The 26613-nt window shown below is 52.4% G+C and overlaps 1 protein-coding gene across 1 annotated transcript in view; it reads left to right on the top strand.

The window, feature by feature from the left end:
* Positions 1-26613, top strand: part of LOC109688562 (guanylate cyclase D-like) — a 33945-nt gene that overhangs the window by 6145 nt on the left and 1187 nt on the right. The window contains exons 4-19 of the mRNA XM_074072323.1: positions 520-815; positions 1972-2326; positions 4536-4620; positions 5252-5348; positions 5428-5556; positions 6617-6697; positions 9678-9854; positions 10084-10240; positions 10772-10921; positions 12114-12262; positions 14587-14750; positions 15084-15276; positions 19450-19624; positions 20547-20645; positions 21409-21503; positions 23081-23166. Of these exons, the coding sequence (XP_073928424.1) occupies positions 520-815; positions 1972-2326; positions 4536-4620; positions 5252-5348; positions 5428-5556; positions 6617-6697; positions 9678-9854; positions 10084-10240; positions 10772-10921; positions 12114-12262; positions 14587-14750; positions 15084-15276; positions 19450-19624; positions 20547-20645; positions 21409-21503; positions 23081-23166 (2488 nt within the window). The remainder of the gene's footprint in view (positions 1-519; positions 816-1971; positions 2327-4535; positions 4621-5251; positions 5349-5427; positions 5557-6616; positions 6698-9677; positions 9855-10083; positions 10241-10771; positions 10922-12113; positions 12263-14586; positions 14751-15083; positions 15277-19449; positions 19625-20546; positions 20646-21408; positions 21504-23080; positions 23167-26613) is intronic.

The following is a 26613-nucleotide window of genomic DNA, read 5'->3' on the forward strand; positions in this document are numbered from 1 at the left end:
ATTATAAACTGGGAGTAGGTCCCGGGTCAAAGTCCTGGCTCTACCAGATGGGTGGTTATGTGTCCTAGGGCAGATCCCCAACCTTCCTGTGCCTCAGTTTCCTTACCTGAAAAGTAGAGGTAATGATAAGCACATTTCTTAGTGCTAAATACAAGGATGACTAAATACAAGGGTTCTCGTAGAGAACTGTCAATAACTATTAGAATTGTCGTAGGCAGGAAGTTGGATGAAGTTATTGGGTGAGTGTGTGGGGAGGTGAAGTCTAGAAGAGCCTATTTATTCAAGCTGATCCTTGGCTAGGGTGGGGGGAGTTTTTCGCCAGGTTGAGCCCAGATTTGGTGGCTTTGGAAATAATTGTCAGGGGAAGCAGAGTCAGGGTAAATTTGCTTTTGCTGGGGGCTACCCATGCTGGGTGGCTGCAGAGTTCCAAGCAGTTCTTAGAGTCACAGGATTCTGGCTTCAGGGAAGGTCACAGTGGGATTGGGCCTGCAAAGGTGACTGGGCTGTATCTGTCCCCAGTTGTGGTTCTATGCATGCACTCGGCACTGCTGGGAGGCTCAGAGCAGACTGCCCTGCTGAGCCTCGCTTGGGCCCAGGGCCTGGCAGATGGGAGGCTAGTCTTCCTGCCCTACGACACGCTGCTCTTCACCCTGCCCTACCGCAACCACTCCTACCCAGCCTTGGATGACAGTGGGCCACTGCAGGAGGCTTACGATGTGGTGCTCACCATCAGCCTGGAGTCGGGCCCTGAAAACCAGACCTTCACTGCTGCCAGGATGGGTGCAGAGGTGGCTGCCCACCTGGAGCCAGCCCAGGTAGGTGTCAGCGTCTATATGTCCTGGATGGTGGGCCCTGGGCAGGCGTGCATCTTACCTGTTGCAAGCCCTCCCTGCCTTGGCTAGCACCCCACTGCCCCCTTGCCAGCGTGCCCCATCACTGTGGGTACGTGACTGTGTCTGCCTGTCTAGCCTGTGCATTCTCCTCTCTCTCTCTCTCTCTCTCTCTCTCTCTCTCTCTTCCCTCACTTTTCTACCTGGTTGGTCAGTTCTTACTTGTAGCATTCCCAGTTCCTGTTCTCATTTCTGGTCCTGCTGCTCTTTCTGCTGTGCCATCTTCCTCTCCTAGCTAGCATCTCTCTGGTGATCAGAAGGAGAAAGTGCTGGGAGCGTGTTGGGAGGGAGATTTTCTGAAGTCACTGCTATGAATCTGAACAGCAATAGCTGTAGGGGTGAGGTGGCGGCTGCTGGCTTGGTGTTGATTACAGGACTCAGCTGAACTCATATCCCTGGGACATCTGCTTCTTGGTTGTAATAGGACAGCAGTGACTGGAGGTGGTAACAAGGGTACAGATGCTGACAGAGTCATTCCATTATTCATCTCAAAAATGTGGATTGAGTCTCTTGTGTGTCTTGTGCCCAGTGCCAGGGATCCTGTGATGAACAAGACAGACTTCACCTTCAAGGAGTCTCATTCTGTTAAGGGGAGACAGGCAACAACCAAGTAACAAGATAACAAAAATTGCCTACCAAATTCAGATAGTGGCAATGCCACTGGGAAAGTGAAGAGGATCAAACAATAGTGAGAGGCTGGGATAGAGTAGTAGGCAACAAGAGACAGGCCAAGGGGCAGCCTTCAGGGGGCACTTAGACAAGCTCTGAGTGATCAAGAACCAGCCAGATGAGGGTCTGGATGAAGAGCAATGAGGAAGAAACTGCTAGAACCAGGAGTTTTGTTTTAAGAGGCTTGAAGTGTCTGTGAGACATCAGAGTCGGTGGCAGCCACAATGGTGGTAGCCACCAAGACTGTGAGGCTGCTGAGTGGGGATTGGGATAATTTGGGACCCAAGAGAGGACTGTGTTGGGAGAGAGAGTGATAATCCAAACCAGTGCTACTGGCAGGAGGACTGGGTCCGAGAAGTATCTGGGATCCTGTGCCAGGGGTTATGGGGTTGAGGGACTTTCTCTTCCACAGGTGTCTCCACTCTTTGGAACCATCTATGATGCTGTTGTACTGCTGGCCCATGCCCTGAACCACTCTGAGAACCATGGAACAGGGCCCCCAGGGGCTCACTTAGGGAACCACATAGGGGCTCTTGATGTGGCTGGCTTTGACCAGAGGATCCGAACAGACAAGAAAGGCAGAAGGCTAGCCCGGTATGTCATCCTGGACACAGATGGTCAAGGAAACCATCTGGTCCCAACCCACATTCTGGACACAGACACATGGCAAGTGCAGCCCTTGGGCAAGACCATGCACTTCCCAGGAGGGGCCCCTCCGGCCTGTGACTCCAGCTGCTGGTTTGACCCCACTACGCTATGCATGACAGGTAACTCATCATCCACCTGTCCACCCATCCATCTGTCTTTACATCCATCCATCCATCTCCTCATCCCCCCACCAGCCACTTATCCATCCATTCACACATCCACCCACCCATCCATCCATCCATCCAACCTTTATTGAAGTTCTCCTTATGGGCAGTCTTATGTGGGTAGCAGGAGCAGGTTTGAAGAATGGACCTGGCCCTTCATTAAGAAAATGGAGCCAACCGTTATGAAGTTCCAGAAGAGACCAGCAAGGCCTCCCTCAAAGGGGCAGAGCTCAAGCATTTTCAGAGGTGTTCCAGTTTCTCAGGTTTCCTTAAATGCACCACAGACTTGTGACAAGGCCATTATTCCCCATGGGCTCCACAGAACCTCAGGAAGGTTTGTTGACTTATCCAAGGTCACACAGAAAGACAGTGGCTAAGCCATGCAGAAGAAAATCAGAGTCCTCACTGTGGACTTCCTGATGCCTGTGCCTTGCCCTCACTTCTTCCACTTGCTCTGCACTGCCATCCTGGCCTCTTGTTCCTGGAACATACCCAGCATGCACCTGCTTCAGAACTGCTGTACATGCTGCTCCCTGTGCCTGGCATCCCTTCCCATCACACACTCAGTGGCTTGTTCCTTTGCCCTCTCCACATCTCCACTCAAATCTTCCTTCTTAGGAGCCTGGGTGCGGAGCAGCCTCAAAGTGACTAGGGGTCCAGATGCCAGAGCCAACTGCCAGGGTTTGAACTTGGGCTCTGCCTCTCCTAGCTACCTAACCTCTCTGTTTCCTCATCTACAAAACCATGACCACAACCATAGAATTCTAGAAGTGACTGTGAGGAATGACTGACTTAGAATGACTTTTAGCCTGATGCAGGGTGCAACAGTAAAACGAAGCACTAACTTAGTAAAACTAAGTGCCATCATTGTCTGGACTCAACTCCGATTAGGGGTCCTCTGGAGAGGGCAGGCAGAACAGTGCTCATCCTGTGACAAAAGGGAGGCAAGGATGGTAACCCTGCTGTGGAGCAGAGGCCAATATCCTCTCTCCAGCAATTTGGCTAACTTATCAGCCTGTGCTGACATGGGCGTTGTCAGTGCAAAGTAGTCATTACACCTCTCAGAGGCCTAAAAGTCTCCTACACCTGGCTCCTGACACAGCCAGAGGAGCTAGAGGAGGGCTCTTGTAGCATGCCACACCTTCCCTCCGTGTAGGTGGCTGCCAAAGCAGGTGGCCTTTTGCACAGTGCGTGCAAAAGGCGAGAGGATAGCAATGGGTAGAGATGCTTTTTATTTTATTTTTATTTTTTTATTTTTTTTTTGTAATTTACTTTTATCTTTTTTTTTTCATTTTTCTTTTATTATTCATATGTGCATACAAGGCTTGGTTCATTTCTCCCCCCTGCCCCCACCCCCTCCCTTACCACCCACTCCGCCCCCTCCCTCTCCCCCCCCAATACCCAGCAGAAACTATTTTGCCCTTATCTCTAATTTTGTTGTAGAGAGAGTATAAGCAATAATAGGAAGGAACAAGGGGTTTTGCTGGTTGAGATAAAGATAGCTATACAGGGCATTGACTCACATTAATTTCCTGTGTGTGGGTGTTACCTTCTAATTCTTTTTGATCTAACCTTTTCTCTAGTTCCTGTTCCCCTTTTCCTATTGGCCTCAGTTGCTTTAAGGTATCTGCTTTAGTTTCTCTGCGTTAAGGGCAACAAATGCTAGCTAGTTTTTTAGGTGTCTTACCTATCCTCACCCCTTCCTTGTGTGCTCTCGCTTTTATCATGTGTAGAGATGCTTTTTAATCCAGCCCCTGCCTTGTCTGAGCCTGTGTCAGGTGCCAGGAACACTGAAAGAAGACACAGCCCTGCTGTCTGGCAGCTCTCTGTTTGGTGGGAAGGGACCTGACATGTGGGCAGAGAAAGCCACTTTTCTCTGTAATGTGACAGGTCTATAACAGGGTCTGAGCAGGCTCCATGGGCCCCGAAGCAGGGATCCCAGCGTAAGAATAGTGTGTGTGTGTATCTCTTCCTCCATCTTTGTGGGATGATGTTCCCAGGCAGGACTGTCACAGTCAGAGGCTACTCTGAGCCTCACCTGTGGGATGGAGGCTGGGCAGAGGTTTGGGTCCCTGTTTCCCAGGAGAGGAGCTAAGGGAAGGAGGGCAGGAATGCAGTGGAGGGAGCTGTTCCTGTTGTCATGACTCCCTATCTGTCCTTGTAGGAGCACAGCCCCTGGGCAGCCTCCTCGCTCTGGTGCTGTCCTGTGTCATGGTGCTGGCTGGTGGGGTCCTTGTTTACTTCTTCAGGTGAGACCGTCTATTGAGCCTGGCTCTGGCACTCTGTGCTCCCACCCACAGGGCCTCCTTGGGCAATCTGCAGGGGCTTTCCCAGGCTCTGCCTTCTAGGACCACACTACCCCACTATCTCTCCACCATTCTTGAAGCTGGTCAGGATGTGTACAGGCCCCAGCTGCCTCCTGAGAAGGTCCGGGTGAGACCTGAGGCAGAAGTCTGTGATGCAGCTAAGTCTCTGTCCTCTAAGTGTCAGGCTCCCCATCTGTATAGTAAGAAGGTGGCAGGACCATTCCTATGGACCCTTCAGCTTCGAGAACAATTATCCCTGGGGTCCAAATTCCTCTGTGCTCCTGAATCCAGATGCTCTCTGAGCCTGGGCCAAATCTAGAATGGAATATCCTTGTACCCCCACCCTCAGCCTGGACTCTGCCTTATAGGTATCCAGGACCTTGGGAACACCGAGTCGGCAGGCACTTCAAGCCTGGAGGGGTACAGAACTGAAACCAAAGCCAAGGGGCTCCATGGGAGAAAGTCCTTGGTGCCTGTCCTGCCAAGCTGGGACCGTGGAAGACAGAGGCAGCTCTGAGGGCTGGAATGATCTTCATAGCACCCCCCCGCTGACCCTGATTTCTCTTGCCTTCAGGTTGGGCATCCAGCAGCTGCGGCTGATATGGGGTCCCCACCAGATCCTGTTGACAGCCCAAGAGCTCACCTTCCTCCAACAGCCCCCAAGCAGACGGGTGGGTGAACAGGTCTGGGCTGGGTAGGCCAGCAGTGGGCAAAGGCCATGTCTAGGCTTTTGACCATGCCTGTCCCCAGAGGCTGCATGTGGACAGTGGAAGTGAATCGAGAAGTGTGGCGGATGGTGGGAGCCTGAGGTCAGTGGCCCAAGAGTCAGCAAGGAGCCTACCAGCCCCGAAAGAGCCCACCAAGGTTGCCCTGTACCAGGTGAGGGCCTCTGCCGCCCTGAGATAGGCCAGGGGAGCTAGTCCATTTCCTGTCACTGAGTGGGAAATTGGCTTGAGTAGGGGTAGTAGCTTTCCTGGGTTCCTGGGGAAGACAGTAGCAGGGCTAGATGTGGGAAGCAGGGCTCCCAGCTCCCACTGAGCATGGCTCATGGTCTGACCTCGGTAAGCACCCAGCTCCTGCCACTTGGGTCTGGATCACCCTCCTGTCTGCTCAAGCACTGCTCTCCTCCTGCTGATGGGGAGGCTGCAAAGTCATAGATCAGACCAGCAAGACTCTAAGGTTGCTGAGGCCACAGTGATTTGTAAGTCTCAAGTTCAACAATTCCTTCATGCTACAGTCCTCCCGTTCTGTGACTCCAGAGGGTGTAATTGTTTCTACAGGAAGCAACACGAGACTCTTGATGCCTTGTCCCTGGAGAATTCCATCTTTTGCCTTTCTTGCTGAAGGGAGGCTTTAATGAGGTCAAAACATGTTTGGTTTGCTTTTCTGGGTTAGTCAGGAGGCTGCAGGTGAGGCGGAGTCTGCAAACCACTGGGGACACAGGGAAGAGAGGGCTGAGTCTACAGTTAGCTCCCAGCCTGCTCCTGTCCCTCACTTTGCTCCTCTCCTGGAGTCCCTAGTTCATAAATCCTCCCCATTCGTGGGATTTGGAGTGTTATGGGTGCCTGAGGCCTGCAAGGCAAAGCTGACCTCCAGGCCGGGACTACCTTGCATCATGTCCACCATCTCATCAGCCCTTGAGATATGGTGGGTGTTGTCTTTCTTTTTACAGATTTTGAACTTGAGGCTCAGAGATCAGAAGCTACCATCCAGGTCACGGGGCAAAAGGGTGGTGGAGCTAGGACTTGAACTTGGGTTGGTTGGCCTCTGCCTTGGTCTCCACCATTTGGGCTGTTCAGTTATGCCAGGCTCAGAACACACATAAGGAGCACACTCAAGGGAAAGAAGCTGAGGCCCAGAGACGTAGAGGGATTTCCCCAAGTTCACACAGCTGGGGAACAGTAGCAAACGAGACAAACTTTTGCTCTTTCTTAAACAGGGAGACTGGGTATGGTTGAAGAAGTGTGAAGCAGGCATGACCCCTGAACTGCGCCCAGGCTGCCTCAGCCTCCTGAGAAAGGTAGAGGTGTGATGACATAGAAGGAATTGGGAAGGGGGCTGCTCAGGGGGACCCTTCTACGTCTGGATTGGTCCCTGCTCAATATGGGAGCTCTAATTTCAGAGAGGAAGTCATTGCTGTCTCATGGTCACTGCCCATCACCAGCACCTCAGTCACAGTTGACATCACTGTCACCATTGCATACTAGACTCCCTAAAGCCATGTATGATCCTGGGCCTGGAAGTGCCAACACATGGCATCCAAAGGACCTCAGCCTTCACTGTCCCTCCATCTGCCCGGCCATGCACCTGTTATTCACTGAGCATAGCATATGTGCCAGGCAGCATTCTGGGTTTTGGAGAAGAGAGGTTCTTTCCCAAGCATTTGTCACCACTAAGCACACACATACCTTCACCTGAGATTGTCACCATCTGAGAGGCACAAGGGAGGGAGCACAGAGCATGGGCAGATGCCATATGGAGTCCACAGAACAACTGGATTCACTGGAAAGTAGAGCCAGGGATGTGCAGCCTGGGGCAGCTGTGAGAACTGCAGGGAACATAGAAATAGTCTATAACTACCCCTGGCACGTGTATACCTTCAACAAGTGGTGAATTTTATTAGTTTACTATTTTTCTTACTTTTATTATCATTTCTAATATCACCATTATCTGAAATAAAGTCTGCAGAGACTCAGTAACTGGAGGTAAAGACAGGTATTTTCCAGTGGGCAATGTGAGTGGAAACCCATGTGAGTAGCTATTTCTTAAGACAAAAGAGTTGAGCACAGTGGTTCACACCTGTCATCTCAGCCACCTGGGAGGTGCTAATAGGGTGGCAGTCCAGGCTGGCCCAGGCAAAAACGGCAAGACCCTATCTGAAAAATAACCGAAGCAAAAAGGGCTGGGGTATGGCTCAGGTGGTAGAGCAACTGCCTAGCTGTGCAAGGCCCTGAGTTTAAACCTTAGTACTGCCAAAAATACAAAATAAATAAATAAAAGGTCCTTTATGGTTACACAAGTTTGGAAATTGTTTGGGTTAACCATAGAACTTCTTGGAATCTTTATTATGCTGTTCTGGTTGTCTTACTGTGTAATAAAATGCAATGGCTTAAAATAATGACCATTTTGTATCTTACAGTTTTGTGATTAAGAAATCTTGGCAGGGCTCAGCTGGCCAATTCTTTTCTGCTTTGCATTGGTTGGGGAGCATTCCATAGTATTTAGCTGGTAAATGGGTTCTCAGAGGTTAGCAAAGTATGATCCACAGACCTAATCAGGCCCACTGCCTGAGTTTATAACTAAAGTTTTATTGGAACACAGCCATGCTCTTTTCTTTCTGTTCTGTCTATGGCCACTTTCATGCTCTAATGGCCAAGGTGAAAAGTTGTGACAGAGATGTACAAAGCCTAAAATATTTACAACCTGATCTTTACAGACGTTGCTGATTCTCGGTTCAGAGGGCCTAACATGGTTTCACTCACATGCTTGGTGCACCGGCAGGGCAATTGGAAGCCTGAGCTCAGATGGACCAGACTTCTCCCTTTCTGTGGTCAGGCCCTCTCCAGTGTGGTGACTCAGAGTAGAAGAATTGCTTTTTCTTTTGGAGCTACTGGGGATTGAACTTAAGGCCTTGTGCTTGCTAGGCAGGTGCTCTACAGTTGGGGCCCACTCCCTGTCCTTTTGGTTTTAGTTTGTTTTTCAGATAACAAACTTTGCCTGTGCAGGCCTTAGACTGAACTCTTCCTTACATCTGCCTCCTGAGTAGCTGGGATTACAGGCATGTACCTCCCCACCCAGTCTCAAATGACATCGTCCCTGGTGGTTCAGAACCCCAACAGAGAGCTCTTCAAGAGTAAGGAAATGGAAGCTGCCAGTTTCCTAAGCCCTGAACACAGAAATGTACAAGACCACTTCCACTGCATTCAGATGGTCACAATAGTCACAGAGCCCCCTCACACTCAAGGAGAGGGGACAGAGTTCACCTCTTGGTGTCAGGAGTGTCAAAGGACTTGGGAGCTATTCTTAAATCTTTACATATGCTAATGTGCTGTGAGTCCCTTAATGGGGGCTAAACAGGTCTCCCCACTTCATTGGCCCTGAGCTGTCTTTGCAAGGAGGGTCATGCCAGACAGGGCTCTGGCATTTGATAAATGCTAGTGGCTCTGGTAGAGTTCTAGCTTTCTAACTTGCTGGTCAATCATTGGGGAGGCTATTTTCTGGTAATGCCAAGTCCCTTCTGTTCCTTTTCCTCCCTCCTCAATCCCTTAGTCTCAAGGGAGAGAATGTATAGATTTCAGATCAATGGTGTCACTAAGGTTGAGAAATAGGCCTGGATCTCAATCTGTGGAGATAGCTACAGCTCCTTCACTATTCACCCCTTCCTCTATTCACTGTTCACTCACTCATCCATCCATCCATCTTCGCACTTATCCCCCGTACAGCTATCTGTTACCTTTCTGTCATCAATCCATCTATCTCCCATCCATCCATCTTCCATTCATCCTCCATCTATCACATATCTACCAATTCAGCCATCTATCTATCCACCCACTACCCATCCATCCATCTTCTCGTTCCTCCCCCTGCCCAGCTATCCATCAACTCACCTATCCACCCATCTATCTATCCATCCACCCACCGTCCATCCATCCTTCTACCCAGTCATCCCCCTATCTATCCATCCATCCATCCAGGCAGCCCCTACCCATTCATGTTCCAGTCATCCCTCTGACCATCTATCCATCCATCCATACATCCATCTACCCAGTCATCCCCCTGTCTATCCATCCATCCATCCATCCATCCATCCATCTATCCATCCATTGAGTCAAGCAGCCAGCCACATACCTACTACCCATCTACCATTCACCCATTTCTGATGCTTCTGCATGCTCATCTCTATACTGGGTGCGAAGTCCTGGAGGCTTAAATGTAGACCGTAGCTGGGCCAACCTTGGAAGGGCCCCTGAGGGCTGCTAAGGTGCTTGTTGCTCTGGCAGATGCGGGAGTTGAGGCATGAGAACATCGCCGCCTGCCTGGGCTTTTTTGTGGCCCCTGGGGTCAGTGCTCTGGTGCTGGAGTACTGCACCCGGGGCAGCCTGGAGGATCTGCTGCAGAACGAGGCCGTGCAGCTGGACTGGACCTTCAAGGCCTCCCTGCTGCTGGATTTGATCCGTGTGAGGAGCCTCCCCTGGAGTTGAGGGCTGATGGGGAGGGTAGGGAGGCAAGAGGTGCTCAGGTTTCTCACACCGGGTTCTTCCCATTTTGTCCAACTGTGAGATCTGAGCAGATGGCTAAAGAGGAGGTGAGGCGGGAAGGCCTTCTGGGACCTGTGGGGATTCAGAGCTCCCTCTCATTTATTATCCCAGACCTCATGAAACCCCTCTCCCATTATGTCCACCCCAGGGCATGCGATATCTGCACCATCAACATTTTCCCCATGGCCGCCTCAAGTCTCGGAACTGTGTGGTGGATGGACGCTTTGTGCTCAAGCTCACTGACTATGGTTATGGGGAGCTCCTGGAGGCTCAGCGATCACCCCAACCCCGGCCAGCTCCAGAAGGTCAGCTCGGAGTGGTTGGGGGCTGCCAGTAGGTTTCGAGACCTCTGTTTCAACCAGCATTGCTAAACAATGAAGGGCAGTAATGAAAAATGATGTACTTTCTATACAAGAATGAATGTAGAGGGGAAGGGGGGAGAAATGACCCAAACATTGTATGCACATATGAATATAATAAAAAAAAGAGGCCTATTCTAAGAATGGGGACGGGGAGATAAAGGAGAACAGTGGAGGGAGTAGATTCAATAAGATTATTGTAAGCACTTTTGTAAATGTCACAAGCCACCCCCAGTACCACAATACCACGATAATGAATGAATGAATGAATGAGTTAAGGCTGGTGCTTGTGAGGCAGGCGTCCAGGGGCAGATCGCAGTCCTCCACACTTTCTGTGCTGGGAACTTGAGTCCATGGTGTTTCTACCTGGAAGCAGCTCAGGCTCCTCACCTGTGAATCCAGCAGAACAGGTACACCCTGGCCCTCCAGCGTGGTGGGAGTGGGTGATGGTGGTGTGGTCCTGCCCTGTGATTGCAGAGCTGCTGTGGACGGCTCCTGAGCTGCTGCGGGGACGTGGGGGACCCGGGCCAGGAACCCTCAGAGGGGACGTGTTCAGCATCGGCATCATCCTACAGGAGGTGCTGACTCGAGGCCCACCCTACTGCTCCTCAGGGCTCTCAGCGGAAGGTATGACGTCCTCATCCCCCTCCGTGATCTGTCCCTGGCTGGAGTCTCTCAGTAGTTGGGGAACTCTGTGATCATCAGGAAATCTGGGTCTGAAAATAACTACACACCAGCACACATGCCTAAAATCTGACCCTGGAAATTAGGCTTCCCTGCCTTAAGCCAGGCGGCCCTCAGTAATTCTGCCAAAATGGCAGCTGACCAGCTCTAGGAGCTAAAGACTTTGGCTTCTGGGTAAAAATCCCAGTTGCTTCCTTCCTGTTCCAATGTCACACCATGTCTGCAGGTGCTCATTCCCTAGCCACATTGCCCCTTCAAGACCCATGTCTATATAGACCTCAGCCCTGTGTCATTTACTTGCTATGTGACCTAACACAAATCACTCACCCCTCCAAGCCTCAGTTTTCTCATCTTTAAAATGGACATCCAATAAAAGTGCCAGACACCAGGCTCCAGACTGATGTTGCCAGGACGCCCAGGTGGGACTTCTACAAAACTCTCTCTCTGTCCCTGTCCTTCTGGATACTGGATAGTCACTCACACTGGTCTCAGTGCCAGGACTTTGAGTAAAGGCTTTTTAGCTCCAAGTCTCAGTTTCCTCATCTGTATCACCTGCCTTTCAGTACACAGCTTTGTGCTTTAAATGAAGGGCCTGGCAAAGGGCCTCCATTGCTCAATAGCTATCCACCTGGGTGGCTTTAGGGGTGAGCTGAATGGGGATCTCAGGCTCTCTTCTATGACATTTTTGAGGGTGCTTTGCCATCTCCCAGACACATTCATATGCAGTGTTCCACTCCACAGCCCTTTCAGAGATGAGTTACTAAAGCTCAGAGAGGGGCAGGGACTTCCCAGCAGGGTGAGGAAATAAGAGTTGGGCTGAAGTCCCCTCATCCAAGCTTCATGTCCTTAACCTAAAATCCCTTGGAGCCACCCTGGCACATCCTCCCAGAGCCCACCAGGCCCCCAGGGGCTGAATGAACAGCCTCATCCAGCAGTCCTCAGCACGGCTGTTCAAGTGCGGAGGTTCATGGGCTGCGGACAGTGCACCAGAGCCATTAGGGGCCAGAGTGTGGCCTGGCCTGGGGCCATGGTCCCCAGCATGCCTGTGGATGCAGACTCCCTTTCAATGGCAAAAAGGCAGCCCCTCCCATGAGCCCTGCAGGGGCCCCTACAGCCCCCACTGGGTTTGTTGCAGAGATCATTCAGAAGGTGATGTCTCCCCCTCCCCTGTGCCGGCCGCTGGTGTCCCCTGACCACGGGCCGCCCGAGTGCATCCAGCTGATGAAGCAGTGCTGGCAGGAGGCTCCAGATGACAGACCGAGCCTGGACCAGATCTACATCCAGGTTAGTGCTCCTCGGAAGAGCCCATCCATGGGCCCTACTTGGCCTGGTGTCCACCTACCCTGTGCCTGGGGCCTGGAAAAGCCACGCAGTCAGGGACACAGGCCAGCAGCACCTCCCTCGGGCCTGCCTTCTGTGGAGACAATTCTCAGCTCCAGGGGACATTTGCCAGCATTCCTGAGTGTGCAGCCCTGGAAAAGTGCCTCTCTTCTGTCATTCCATCCTGGTGGCAGCCCCCTGAAGCTCATACCATTGTCTTGGCTCAGAGAGGTGAGGGAACTTGGGACTGGAGCCAGCTCTGGTCTGTCTGTCTGTCTGTCTACAAAGCTGCTCAGAGAGCCTCACCATGATCTGAGCCCCTTGGCACCTGAGCAAGATTGTTAGTGGCTATGGAGACAGAGCTGCTTCCTGAGTCAGGGAGGGGAAGATGAGAGGGGCCCTGGGGTCCCCCAGGTGTCTTGGGACTGCAGAGAGGGAAGAGACAAGTCTGCACGAGTCCTGTGGCGGTGATGGAGTGTGTGGGCCTGACTGAGCAGACTGATGCTCCCTCAGGGCCAGCCCATCAAGCCTGGGCGACATCTTTGTCTCACCTTCCAGCCCTCCACTCCCCAACCACAGTGGCAAGTTGCCAAGGTGAGTTTCAGTGAGTGAGAGAGGCACCCAGACAGCGAGGAGGGAGCGGAGGCTGCATGGCAGACAGGGGGCGGCTCATGGGGGTCATTGGGAAGCTTCCCACGGCCCCGCCTGACTTGTGCTTCAGTGTTAGGGATGGTACTGCATTTCACAGATGGGGATCTGGACCACAGAGTAAAAGCTTGAAGCGGGGAGCCAAGCTAGAATGAATTATCAGTTCCTGAAACATCAGGCTAGGATCTTTCTAGGGGTCAGAGATGGCCTTGGCCAGTGGGCCAGGGGAGGAAGCTCTGGCCCTGAGAGAGGGGTGACTGTGGGAAAGACCTTTTCCTGAGGCCCATGGCAAAAAAGACTGAGACGGGCACAGACTTTGTTCAGCATGATGTAAGTGGGGACTGTAGGGAAGGTTAAGAGTCAGAATGCCGGGATCACGTCTGTGCCACCACTTACGTACGCTCATTTAAGTAAGTTAATTGCTCTGCTGAACCTCAGCTTCCTTATATTTTGCCCAGAAAGAGAGCTTACCTCAGCCTAACTCTCTGGCTAGGTGTGGCCATCAAGTGAGATAACTAATGTTAAAAAAAAAAAAAAAAAGTAGTTCTCTGAGGATAGAGTGAGTGAGGTACAGGAGGAAGAACACTGACCTTTGAAGTCAAAGACCTGGGTTTATGTGCACTTCACATTGTTCTAGCAGTCCTAGCCAGTGCAACTTGACAAGAAAATGAATATTGGAAAGGTAGAAGAAAATGATAGTTATTGGCAGATCTTATGATTACATTCCTAGGCAATCTAAGAGGAACAATGGAAAAACCATTCCAAATGATAAAATAATCTGTGGGGTGGTTGATGATGAAATTAGTATATAAAGACTTCAGTTCGAAATTTAGTTCCACTACTGTGAGCTGACAGGTTATTTCTCCTCTCAGATCTTTTGTTTCTTCATTTATAAAACAGTGACCCTCTGATGCAGAAGTGTCCTTGTAGTCAGCTTTAGGTCCTTGATATCTCAAGGTCAGCAGTGTCTTGCTGACTTTTACAGCTTAACTTTTATAGCTTGTGTCTCTGCTTTTAATGGGCACACGAAATAGGTGCACTTCAATGGCTGCTACCACTCTCCCCCTTGCAGACATTTGACTGAAAAAATTGCTATTAATGGAGGTTGAATACACACACACACACACACACTCCAGTAGAGCAGAATGGACCCCTTCACTCTGACCATCACTGATCTGTTTCTATGACTGTACTTTGGGAAGGTGTAAACCATACAAGGGAAGGTTCTAGTCAGTCTCCCTAGGAAACCTTGCCTCATTTCCAGAAGAGCTGTCACTGAAGGTGCAGTTTGCGTCCACACATAGTGTCCTCACATGAAGACCAAGAGAGGAACTTCTCTCTGCTCGGCACTGGCAGGAGCTGTGCATCTTTTTGAGCAATTAACACACCATCATCTTGAGGACTCAGTGGATTGCACAATCTGTTTTTCCCCTCTCTGTTTTTTTGCTAGGTAGCTTCTATCCAAAATAGTGACCAATTCCTAGCATGCATTTTGTATGCAAACCTCACTCCTGGATTAACTTTATTTTTTAATCTTTACTTTGCTTTGGTCCTAATGCCCTCTGCCGTGCTCCTTGCTGTAGCCCCAGAATCCCAAGTTGACTTTCATGGGCAAATATTAAGACTTTGTTCTTCTCCAGTTCAAAAGCCTCAACCAAGGCAAGAAGATCAGTGTGGCTGACTCCATGCTGTGGATGCTGGAGAAGTATTCCCAGAGCCTAGAGGACCTGGTCCGGGAGCGGACGGAGGAGCTGGAGCTGGAGAGGCAGAAGACGGAGAGGCTGCTCACACAGATGCTGCCTCTGTGAGTGGCCCAGGACGGGAGGGGCCTCCAGCTTTGGCTCCCAGTGTGAGCCCTGGACCACAGAGGCTGCTCAGAGAATCCGGCCTTCATGCAACCCATTCATTGCTGTTCATTTAGCCCCTCACCTGTGCTAGGCACTGTGCTGGGTGCACAGAGTCGAGTTTCTGCAAGGAGGGAGCACTTCTGGTGATGTCAGGTCCAGGGAAGGACAGTGTTTGCTCCAGAGCAGCTGGACTTGCCCCAGATTCCTTCATATCAATGTGGGACTTCCTCCCTAACCTCCAAACTAAAAGGGGGTCTTCCCCCTGTGACGCGCCCTTTCCATCTCTTCAGGTCTGTGGCTGAAGCTCTGAAAATGGGGGCTGCTGTGGAACCAGAGTACTTTGACCAGGTTACGATATACTTCAGTGACATTGTGGGTTTCACCACCATCTCGGCCCTGAGTGAGCCCATCGAGGTCGTGGGCTTGCTCAACGACCTGTACACACTGTTTGATGCTGTTCTGGGCGGCCATGACGTGTACAAGGTAAGGAGAGCAGGAGGCTGGCACTCTAGCTATCTCTTTAGTACTGTGTGTTGCAAATTTACCTCCATTTACCTGTTTATGTGTTTGTATCAGTTAGCTATTGAACTGTAACAAATAATCCCAAAGTCCAGCGGTGTAAAATGATAGGCATTTTGGAAGGAAGCTCTGGACTGCTCATATTTCTGTGGTCAGCTGTGAGAGAAGTGGGCAACTCTGCTGATCTTTGCTGGGCTCTCCACATCTCTGGAACCTTGACTGGGAGAATTTGGTTCACACAGTCACTCACCCCCCAGCAGGCTAGTCTTGGGTTGTTTACGTGGCATGGCCAGGATCTGAGGAGAGGGGAGAGACACACTAGCTGGAGCTTTAACAGGGATCAGGCACTTTGCTGTTTCTGACATACCTAATTGGTCAAAGAAGACCCGCACAGGTTCAAGGGGTAGGGGAAGAAGCCCTGCCTCTTGATGGGAGAAGCTACAACACTGCGATGGTTGTGGATTCAGAGGGGGTGGACAGTGTGGCCATTTTGTGTTTATTTGGTCATGGTGTTCACTTGCCCATTGTTCATCATCTACTCCTTGACAGTCAGTCCTTCTGTGCCTGGCCCGGTGACGGGCAGGGCATTGAGACAATGATCCAGGTCCAGTCCCACCCTCAGGGAGCTCTCTATCCTGTAGGTAAAAGATGATGACAATCCCTAGTGACAGTGACAATCAGGGGAGGCCGAGGAGGCTGAGAGCGCCCCTGACAGCCAAGGGTAGATGTGTGATGAGGTGCTGTCTTCCCAGTGCTGTCTAGCCTGGGCATGGTTGCTCTGGCAGGCAGTAGAGGACAATGTGCCAGGGCCTGAGGCTTGAGGGGGTCCCCATGGCGGGACGTGACCTGGGTGTGGAGGTGGGAGAGGTAGCAGAGGCTTTGGTAGATCAAGACCCCTTGTGATCTGGGCTTGAGTTCCAGCCTGGCCACTGGTTCCTGTGTGGCTTTGGCCAAATGTCTTCCCCTCTCTGAGCCTGTTTCCTTGTCTGTGGATCAGAGTAACAACTGTGGTCCTGCAGGTTCACAGGTGACAGGGGGTCCCTCTCCCTGGTGTAGAAGTGTCTGTCAACTGATGTGGCAAGAGTGCCACCTCTGGCCCTCTCTCCTTCAGTTCTACCTTGCTGTAGGGATTCTCACCTCAACCCTTCTCCACATCCTGATCCAGAAACTGGTACTGCAGACATGGTGAAACAGGTGGGGAAGAGGTCCCAGGAAACAGCCCCGCTCAGGCTCTGTTGACCTTAGTCCCCATTTGTGACCCAGAAGCCTGCCCTTCTCATTGCCACCCTCCAGGGAGGTGGAGGTTGGGAGGAGTCCTGAGGGCAGAAGTCAGGCTGGGAAGCACCCTGGGGAAGGAAGTGCCAGAGAACAGAACTAGCTGAGGTGCTGGGCAGCCCACTGATTACGTTACTCAGCACCCACTGTCAGCTATCACTATAGCACTTGCTGAGTGCTTACTGCACACTGGGTACTGGTAGTAAGTGCTTTATTCATACTAGCCCATTCAATCAGCACAGCAACTCATGAGCTAGGTACTAATTAGGACTCCTAATTTACGGATGGGGAAAATGAGGTGACGGGTTATATGGCTTGTGATAACAGATTTTCAGTGGAATGTGAAGCTGAGATTTTTACTTGCATATTGGTTCCAGGCCTCTGTTCAGGGAGGCTCGCCATCCTTCTGACACAGACATCCTTAGGATAAAGCCACAGGTTCATAGTGGCCCACAAGCCCTTTGGGAACTGGCCCCACATCGTCCCCAAGTGTCTTTCCAGACACTCTGGCTTCTCAGATCTCTAGATCCTGAGTTCTGGCACCACCAGGCCTTTGCGTATGTCATTCTCTCTCCTTCCTTCCCACCTCCTCCAATTTCTCTGGGCTAGCTTCGTTTGCTCGCCTCCCACACATGGTTAGGTGCTCCTTCTAGATGCTCTTAGAACAACCCCTGGACAGCACTGAGTCACTCTGTCCTCAGCACCAGGCAGTATTCAACACATAGTGAGTGTTCAGGAAACATATGCCAGCAGGCTGAGGACACTAAGACCCAGAGAGAGAAGTAGCCTGCCTGAGGTCACACAGCTGGGAGGCAGCAGAGTCAGGACAGGAAGCTGTATTGTCCAGAGGCAATGCTCTGTCCACTGCAGATAGCACTCCAGAAACCTGAGCAAAGGACACCCAAGGCTGCAGCCTCTGTCCTGCTCCCCGCTCAGGGCCCCACACCCCACCTGGCCCCTGGTTCTAAGCGTCATCTTGCAGATTGACTTCTCCCCTCACCACCTCCATAGCCACCCTAGCCTCACAACCCAAGCAGAGGAGATTCCTTATCCACCTCGCTTTGATCTGCCCTGAGTCACCCTTGGCTGGTCTCTGCCTCCTCTGCTAACCCTTTCTCACACATGCGTCCCAGCTCTGAATCATGCGTTCTGCTCTGCTCTGAACTCTGGCCAAGAGGCCTGCATCTTTCTGTGGAGGGAAATGAAGTAAAACAAAGCCCGCACATCCCTCCAGATGTGGGGAACAGGAGGCCCGGCCTCATCACTCACGCCCTCCACCTTGGTTTCTCCTCCATCCGCAGAGGGCTCTGGTTACCGCTCTTTAATCCAGTCTGGGTTGGGCGGTGCCTAGGCAACATTTCCTGATTTTGTGGGGGCCTGGGATCCCTACTGGGCTGACATTGCTGAGTGAGCACTTCTACAGACAGCAGCCCTAGGGGGCCGAGCCCCAGGAGCTCAGGGGTGACACGAAAGGTATAGCAGGTGATGGGGGAGAGGACTCAGCAGGTCGCTCAGCCTGGGGTGTGAGGCCTGCGCCAACCATGCCACCACACAGCCCTGGGCCTGCTGCTTCTCTAAGCCTGAATCTCCTGCTTTGCGAGCCAAGGATGAAAGTGCTGATGGTTTAGGGTTGTCCTACAGATGAAAAAATTTGAGGGATCATACTGTTGTTCACACAGTCATCACATAACGGGAGCACCTGCTGCAGGCTGAGGCCTCCCCATGAAGTGCAGGAGGGAGAGGCACCGCAGGCCCTCAGCATCTCCAGAAGGAGATGAGGATTTTTCACAGCATATTTCATTTAACCCTTTTAATGACTTCCATGGGATGGATTATTATCCCTGATGAGGACACAGGCTCAGAGAGGGTAAGTGACTCAGTCAAGGTCACACAGCAAGTCAGTGGTGGAGTTAGACTGCACATCCATGTGTGTTAATGGGGAATCCATGTGTGTTAAGCCCTTGCTTCCCTGGCTGTGTCTTCTCATCTGTGAAAGGAGATGCATGTGTGTACACAGAGCCATGGGTTCACTTGCAGCTGGGCCGTCATGCATCAGGTATCTTTGCATGCATCATCTCTGTGAGGGTGTGTGTATGGGGAGCCTGTGCTCTGGAGGCTGGGGCTGTGGGAGTCAAGGTGGGGTGAACCGGGCAGACTGTCTGGCTTGGGGGTCCTAAGAAACAGAGGACTCTGGTGGCAGAGAGGAGTGGGAACAGCATGTGACCTCAGGTCCTTGAGGCAGCACCCTTTCCCATAAAGCCCCAGTCAAGACAGAGTGTGGAGCTGGAGGAGACGCAGTGGGTGACTGTTAGTGTCCTTTCCAGTCAGAGGGCTAGTCGCTGAGCATGTCGTCAGCATCTCCCGACTCTTTCACACTGTCCTCTCTCACACACGCCATGGGGCGGGGAGCGGGGGCTACACAGGTGAGGCGCTTTGCCCAGGCAAATGGGCAGAGCCGGGGTGGAGCCTGCCTCTGGTTCCAGAAGCTACTTTCTTCCCAGTCACTTTGGAAGCCAACAGAGTTTGGAACATAGGAAGTGTCCTGTCCCTGTGTGCTCCTCAGATGAGGTCCCCATGCACTGCTGTAGCCCCACGCAGATGGCGTTCCAACTGCTGCCCAGGAGCTCGTGGCCTGGGTTGGGTACACAAAAGGCCTGGTCACCTGCAATCAGACAGAGGCCACCTGCAATGCACAGCTCCCATCAGTGCTGAGGCTCCTGGAGCGGGACCTTGGCAGAGATGACACTGTGGGTTGGGGACACCAGCGTGGAGCTGGAGCCCGAGGTGGCTTGGCGTGGCTGGGTGTGGGACAGGCAGGAGACCTGTTCTCCTGAGAACGTGCTGAAAGGCTGCGGCTTGCAGGTGGAGACCATTGGTGATGCCTACATGGTGGCCTCAGGGCTGCCTCTGCGCAATGGTAGCCGACACGCAGCTGAGGTTGCCAACTTGGCCCTGGATATCCTCAGCTCTGCGGGTGACTTCCGGATGAGGCATGCACCTGATGTGCCCATTCGCATCAGAGCTGGCCTGCACTCAGGTACATCTGGGGACCTCAGGGGGCACTTGGGAACCTTGGGAGAGCTATATCAGACCCTAGTCCTCCCAGGGGCTGCTTTTGGACTCTGAGATCCTACAAAAACTTTGTTTCTTTTCCCTTCTGTTATCTTAAGGGTCGGATATGCTCACGTTATGTCTTTTTTGTCCTGGGGACTTTCTGCTCTCAGCATTAAAGCCATCTCAGATTAAGGGCATCTATTCCTGTAGAGGACCAGGTAGTCTGATGGAGGAGGTGGCACAGGTCTCCCGTGCTCACGCAAGCAGTTAAATGTGTGCTGACATGAGTTGGGGAGAGACTGCAGGTTCTTAAGTTGCCTCTCCCCTGCCCCCACCCCTCCCTGCTTCATGGCTCTTCCTGCAGGATCAAGTCCACACTGGCTGAGCCCCATCATCCCCCAAGACCCTTGATAACCTGCCCACCCTCCCTTCCCACCACTTCCCCAGTCCTCCATCCATACTCAGATGCATTTCCCACGGACCTCTGTGCCTTTGCACCTGCTGTTCCCCTGCTTGTTCCCATTCTCTCATCCTTCAAGACATAGCTCAGGTGTTGCCTCCTCCAAGAAGTCCCTGGGCTGTGTTGGGATCCTTTTCTGGGTTGTCACAGGGCTTCCCTCATCCCAGCACTGACCACTACATGTCTTCCCCAAGGCCTGGGAGCTCCACTCTCCCCCCCCCCCCCCCGCCAATGCAGGGACAGGCTCTGATACATCTGGGTCCCTTCACCCCAGCTCAGAGCCAAGCACATGAGTTGGTGTTGGGAGCTCCAGGCAGCCTTATCCTCACTCCAGCTGTGGCCCAGGGGCGCAGGAGGGAATGATGGCAGGTGGGGGGGGGTTGACACTGGGACCTCTGTCTGGTTCAGGACCTGCTGGAGCTCACCAGGCACATTTTGATTTCAGGGCCCTGTGTGGCAGGTGTTGTGGGTCTTACCATGCCTCGGTACTGCCTCTTTGGGGACACTGTCAACACTGCCTCCCGGATGGAGTCCACAGGGCTGCGTGAGTAGCTCCTTCTTCTGTCCTGCCCAGGGGACTCTCTTTGTCAATAAGCCAAACAGTGCTTAGTCACCACATCACCACCTGGTGGCAGCCTACACTAGAGGGGTTTTTGTAATCTGAGGGAATTAGCAGAGAAAACTGTGATCAGGAGGCAGGAAACTGGCTCCCTGTCACAGCCTGCTTAGTGCCCTGAGCAAAAGGCTCTTCCTGAAGGCCTCGGTTTCCCCATTTTACAAAGAGAAGACCCTTTCCAGGTTAGACACCATGGGGTAGGCACCCCCAACACTTCAGTGCCTTGTGGGAGAGGGAGGGGCTGCTCTGTAGGATTGCTTAGAGCATCTGGAAAGGCTGATGTCTTTGGCCCTCTGCTCTGGCTGTGTAAGTCGTAAAACCCCTCATGTTGCTCAGTGCACATACTGTGTAACTGGACGTGGTAGCCCTACAGGGGAGTCTTGCTCTTAAAAGAAAGAGAAAAACTGCTTGTCTTCTCTGACTCAGCCTTCATAGACTTCCCTGAAAATAAAAATTATGTTCCTAGAAATTCTGACTTTGCCTTGACTTCCCTTTGATGCTGAATCTATGCAATTTGTTTTTCCTTGGAGTCTTCTATTGACCAGCTGTCTAGAGGGACAGTAGGTTGTTGCATACATCCTAATTGTGTGTGTGACTGGTTGGAACAGAGGCCATTGTAGACCCTCAGAGATTTTAACCAAATACTAGGTACACTGCCACCAGGTGGTGACTTGACTCCCTTTCTTCTCAGCGTATAGAATTCACGTCAGCCGAAGTACTGTCCAAGCACTGCTCAGCTTGGATGAAGGCTACAGAGTTGAGGTCAGAGGTCAGACTGAACTGAAGGTGAGAGAATTTCCTGGTCCCCAGAGTTCAGTGTCTGTGTATAGCAGGAACACTTCTCATCTGGCCATGTGGCTTGGCAGAGCTGGGGACATAGGTGATGACCTCCTCATAGCCTCTGTGCTCCTCCAATTCTGAGGAAGTGTTTCTCACTGGGAGCACTGAAGTAACGCCCCCTGTCATTAGAGTGATACTGCAGTACCAGTACCTGCATTTGATAGTGGAGCAAATTCACTTAGAGACAAAGTGATTTGTCACAGTCACACAGCTCCCCACCTACACCTGATGGCTCCAAAGACTGTGCCTTCTCCACTTTTGGACTCCTACTCATCCCTCAGAACCCATATTCAGACATCACCAATCACCAAGGCCTGGCGTGCTCCAGGAACAGCCCTCCTCCTCCTTTTCCTCACACATGACTGCCATGCCTTCTCTGACCCCCTCCACTCCATGACCAGCCCTCCACTAGACGGTGTGATGCTTGCCAAGAGAGGTCTCTAGCCTCTGTATTCTTTTCTTCATGTTAAGGTTGGTTAAAGGCAATGGTATGCTCTTCTTCTGAGTGACTTTGCTTCCTACCCCACCTCCTCCTCTTCTCCCTGATTTCTCCCCTCAAGTCAGGCCTGGAGGGGGACAGGAGCAGCCCAGCTTAAACGCCTAAGGCTGTGACTGGACCCTGGAAACTGGAAGCTCCTCGGAACATCAGAGCAGCTCAGAGAGAGGCGGCTCTTGTGCATAGTCACACAGCCTTCGAGGGCCGGCACCCAAGGGAGTCTGTGCTCTGGAGGTTGGGGTTACGGGAGCATGAGCTGGGGTGAGATAGGCAGGCTGTCCGGTTTGGGGGAGTAGGCGCAGGCGTCTGCAGCGCTCACTCCCTCGCGTTCCTAACCCCTCCCCCGCAGCGCTCACTCCCTCGCTCCTGACCTCCCGCAGCAGCTGCTCAGCCGCAGCAGGGCGGCCGTGGAGAAAGCCATAGACCTGCAGACTCCTTGGGTCTTGGTGATCCAGGCCTGCAGCTCTGCTGCCATAGACTGATTCCTTCTCTCTCTTTTTCTCCCTCCCTCCCTCCCTCCCTCTCTCCCTTCCTCCCGCCTCCCTCCCCTCCTTTCTTTCGTTTTTCTTCTTTTTTTCTTCTTTGCAGTACTGGGGATTGGACTCAGGGCCTTGTGCTAACTAGGTCATTGCTCTTCCACTTGAGCTGCAACCTCAGTCCTTTTGGTTTTAGTTTGCCTTGGATTGAGATCCTCCTGTCTCTGCCTCCCGAGTAGCCGGGATTGCAGGCATGTACCACCATGCCTGGCCCTCTATTTCTTTAACAGATAAATACTAACTCATTCAATCCCCACCATGATTCTATAAGATACAGAAAAAATAAAGGCACAGAGGGTGAAGTGAGTTGGTCAATCTCACAAGCTAATGAGTGGCAGAGCCAGGATTGGGGCCAGCCTGTCTAGAGGCTCCAGGCTGCTCCTCACTGAGCTGTTGGAAACAGGACCACGCGGTATGGCATCACATCTTACATGGGAAGGTTTGGGTGGGTATGGGGGACCTTGCAACACTTGCCTTCATCTCTCTTGCAGGGGAAGGGTGTGGAGGAGACCTACTGGCTGGTGGGGAAGGCAGGCTTCCACAGACCCCTCCCCACACCCCTGCACATCACACCTGGGTGAGTGAGGGGGTTTCCCCAGAGCCTGGGACTCTTCTGTTTTTAAGTTTGCTATTTGTCACTTTTCTGATTGTAAAAGTATTATCTGCCTAGTGTGGAAGACTTGGAGAATCCAGAATGCCAGTATTTATAGTATTTAGTAGCCACCATCCTTTCACCATGGGGTGACAGCCACTGTGAGCCTGTTTGTAGCCTGCAGAACTCTGACCTGTGCTCAGCTCCTCATCCTGGGAGCCTCCCCTTATTCTCCAGAAGCATGCTGCAGAAACATACCGGTCAGAATTGCATGCAGGGACACACAGAGCGTACCCAGCCTTTCTCTTAACTGCTGAGTGTGGGGGTCTTTCCATTCTCAGCTCACCACAGGTGATGATCTGACAAGTTTGACTGTGTCTGTCACTGTTGAGACAGTTTCCACAGACATGGGATTTTTAGATCAAAAGGGCACCACTTTTTTTTTTTTTCTGTACTGGGTTTGAACTCAGGTCTTTGTGTTTGCCAAGCAGGTGCTCTACCACTTGAACCACATCTCTAGCCCTTTTTGCTCTGGTTATTTTTGAGACAGGGTCTTGCTTTTCCCCAGGCTGGCCTGAACTGCATCCTTCCTATTTTACACTTCCCACAGTAGCTGGGATGACAGGCATGAGCCACTATGCCAGCTCTTTTCTGTTGTGATGGGGTTGAAGAAAACTTTTTTTTGCCCAGGTTTGCTGGGAATCGTGCTCCTTCTGATCTCATTCTCCTTAACTTTCGTCCGACAGTAGTCAGCTATTTGTTGAGATGGGATCTCTCAAACTCCCTGCCCAAGCTGACCTTGAACCACAATCCTCCCAATCGCAGCCTCCTAAGTAGCTAGGATTACAAGTGTGAGCCCTCAGTGCCCAGCCCAGGCACCCACATTTTAAGGACCACACGGAGTAAATTCTCAAGAGTAGTACCTGTCTTGCTGTGTGGCTTTGATCCTCTAGGATCCCATGTCTGTCACTGAGGGTCACATGGGAACAATGTTTTACTCCAAGGTGCTGTTCATCACTTCTTCCCACCAATCAGTAAGCAGTCAACAAGGGACAGAGGGACAGAGGGCCAGATGGCCAAGGAGGTCCCCAGGATAACAGAGGCCAATGGGTTCATTCTATCATGCATTGCCGGCCAGGGATGTGCAGGACCTTCCCGGGGCCCCATCATGACCACAGCAGAGCTCAGTCCAGAGCCCAAGCTTGTCTCCCTGCCCAGAAGGTTCCCTCCATCAGAACTTCTGACTGGGTTCTCCCAGCTCTTCCAGGACACCTCCTGCCTCCACCCAACGCTGTTCCTTCCTTCTCAAAGACAGTTAATGGGTGGGCCACACATGGGTTTCCTGGGAAAAGATCAGGGCCAAAGTAGCCCAGGTTGAGCATCCAGGCATCAGGACTGATGTGGACAGGGCTACTGTTGGAAAGCCATCATGAGAGTCATTTCCTCTACACAGCCAGGCTTCCCCTCTGCTGGGGCCAGCTGTGTGGTGTGAAGACAGGGCTCAGATCTGGGACCAGTGGACGAGCCCTGCCCTGGGTCTGACTGATGACGTGACCTCAGGCAGGTCCGCCTTCCCCAGCCCTGTGGCCCTTCCATTGCAGTCCAGCTCCCATCTGTGTCGCACAGCAGCTTTGGGCCACCCATGCCCAGTAGAGGGCCTAGCCCTACCCCACCTTGCTTTACGTCAAGGCCTCTTCTCACTGCGTCCTAAGGAGCAGGCCCTCTGCCTCACTTCCCCACCAGCGCCCACTGCTGCTCTTGCTCCTGCAGAGCCTACTTCTCCGAAGACCGCTGTCTGCTGACGCTGACCTCACTTCCTCCCCTCCCACGCCTCCAGCCCCCGCAGTCTAACTTCCACCCCTCCCGTGACCTCCATCTGTGTCACTTGATGGGTTGTAGGCAGTTTTAGTTTATCATTGACGACCTTGAAGTGCTTCCCTGCTGCCACTCTCTCTTCCTGGAAGCTCTGGCCCAGCCTCCACTTCCTTCCTCTCCATCTGGTCCTTCTTGGCTGCCTCCAGTTCCTTCCCTCTTCTCTCCCACCCTACATGCTGGGGCTTTCCCTGCTGTGACAACACCCCACCGTGTTGAAGCTCCTCTGAGCTTCAGGCTCCTGCAGATCACACGGCACTCGGTCATTCCTCCTGGAACTTCACGCACTGCAGACCCCAAAGGTCTGCCTGCCCCTGATGACACCTGGTCCTCTTCAAGTTCTTTTCCCACTGATGGCCTTGCCACCTTCAGGCAGAAGCTGGACACTGTCCTGGACTCCTCTGTCTCTCCACCAACCCCTCACCCCATCTAACCTGTCACTCTCTCAGAACTCCAGGCAGACGAGGCTGCATCCTGGCATCACCCAGGTCCCTGCCCACACATGCATACACATGCCCTGCACGCTCACCTCTGTCACCACCACCCGTCACCCCAGCTTCTCCACCTTCATGCCTCTCACCTGGCCCATCTCAGGGCTCCTTGTAGTTTCCCTCATCTTCTGGGGCCCCTTGGTCCCTCTCCACCCGGCAGCCAAAGTGATCTTTTAAAAAACACAACCATGATCATCACGAAAGTTCCCTGCTGTTAACCCTCGAGGGCCAGCCTCTGGTTCTAGGGCTGATGCCCAGACTTTCCCGCAGCTTCAGGCCCTGTACAATCCCACCAGTCCTGCCCCATAGCCATGTCTTGGTCACCTTCCACAGCTTGCCACTTGCACATGGGCCTCCTGGCTGCTCCCTAAAATGCTCTGTTATTTTTCCCACCTCAGGGCCTTTGCTTTTGCTGTTCCTCAGACCTGGGATGAGGAACTTTCCCGTTGTATAGGTCTCAGTTCAATGCTGCCTCCAGCAGAGGGGGCTCTGGTTGCACTCTCTACACAGAGCCCTACTGTCACCCTCCAGCTCATCCCCCAGTGTGGTGGTGATAGACTTGTTACTGTGTGCTGTCCTTGTCGACGTGTTTACATGTCAATTCCCTGGCTTGTAAGTTTCATGAGATCCTGGATGGTTAATGCACCTGGACATCTGCCCACCAGCTCCTGACGCCCAGGAAATGTAAGCTCTGGATATCAGTCCCCTCCTACCCTGTCTCCAGTCCAGCTCTGTCCATGCTGGCACTATAGGGAAGCCCAGCTCCCTGCCACCACCCCCCTCCAGACCACCCTGTCCTGGGGCTGGGAACCTGCAGGTCTGGCAGCCATTTGTCATCCTGAGCTCTCTCAGCTGATGACTTTCCCACTCCCAGACAGAAACTTTAGCAAGTGCCAGAAACATTTTCATTTCTGGCTCAGGGAGGGAGGAGAGCAGAGATTAGTTGTAGTACACAATTTGGGAGCCTCCAGACCCCCGGGCAGGCGGGAAGCATCTGTACTCAGAGGCTGCACATGAGCTCGGAGGGGCCTGGTGTATGCACACGCACACACACACACACATGCAAACG

Source organism: Castor canadensis, chromosome 1 (genome assembly GCF_047511655.1).
Source record: "Castor canadensis chromosome 1, mCasCan1.hap1v2, whole genome shotgun sequence".
In the NCBI taxonomy this organism is placed as follows: Eukaryota; Metazoa; Chordata; class Mammalia; order Rodentia; family Castoridae; genus Castor; species Castor canadensis.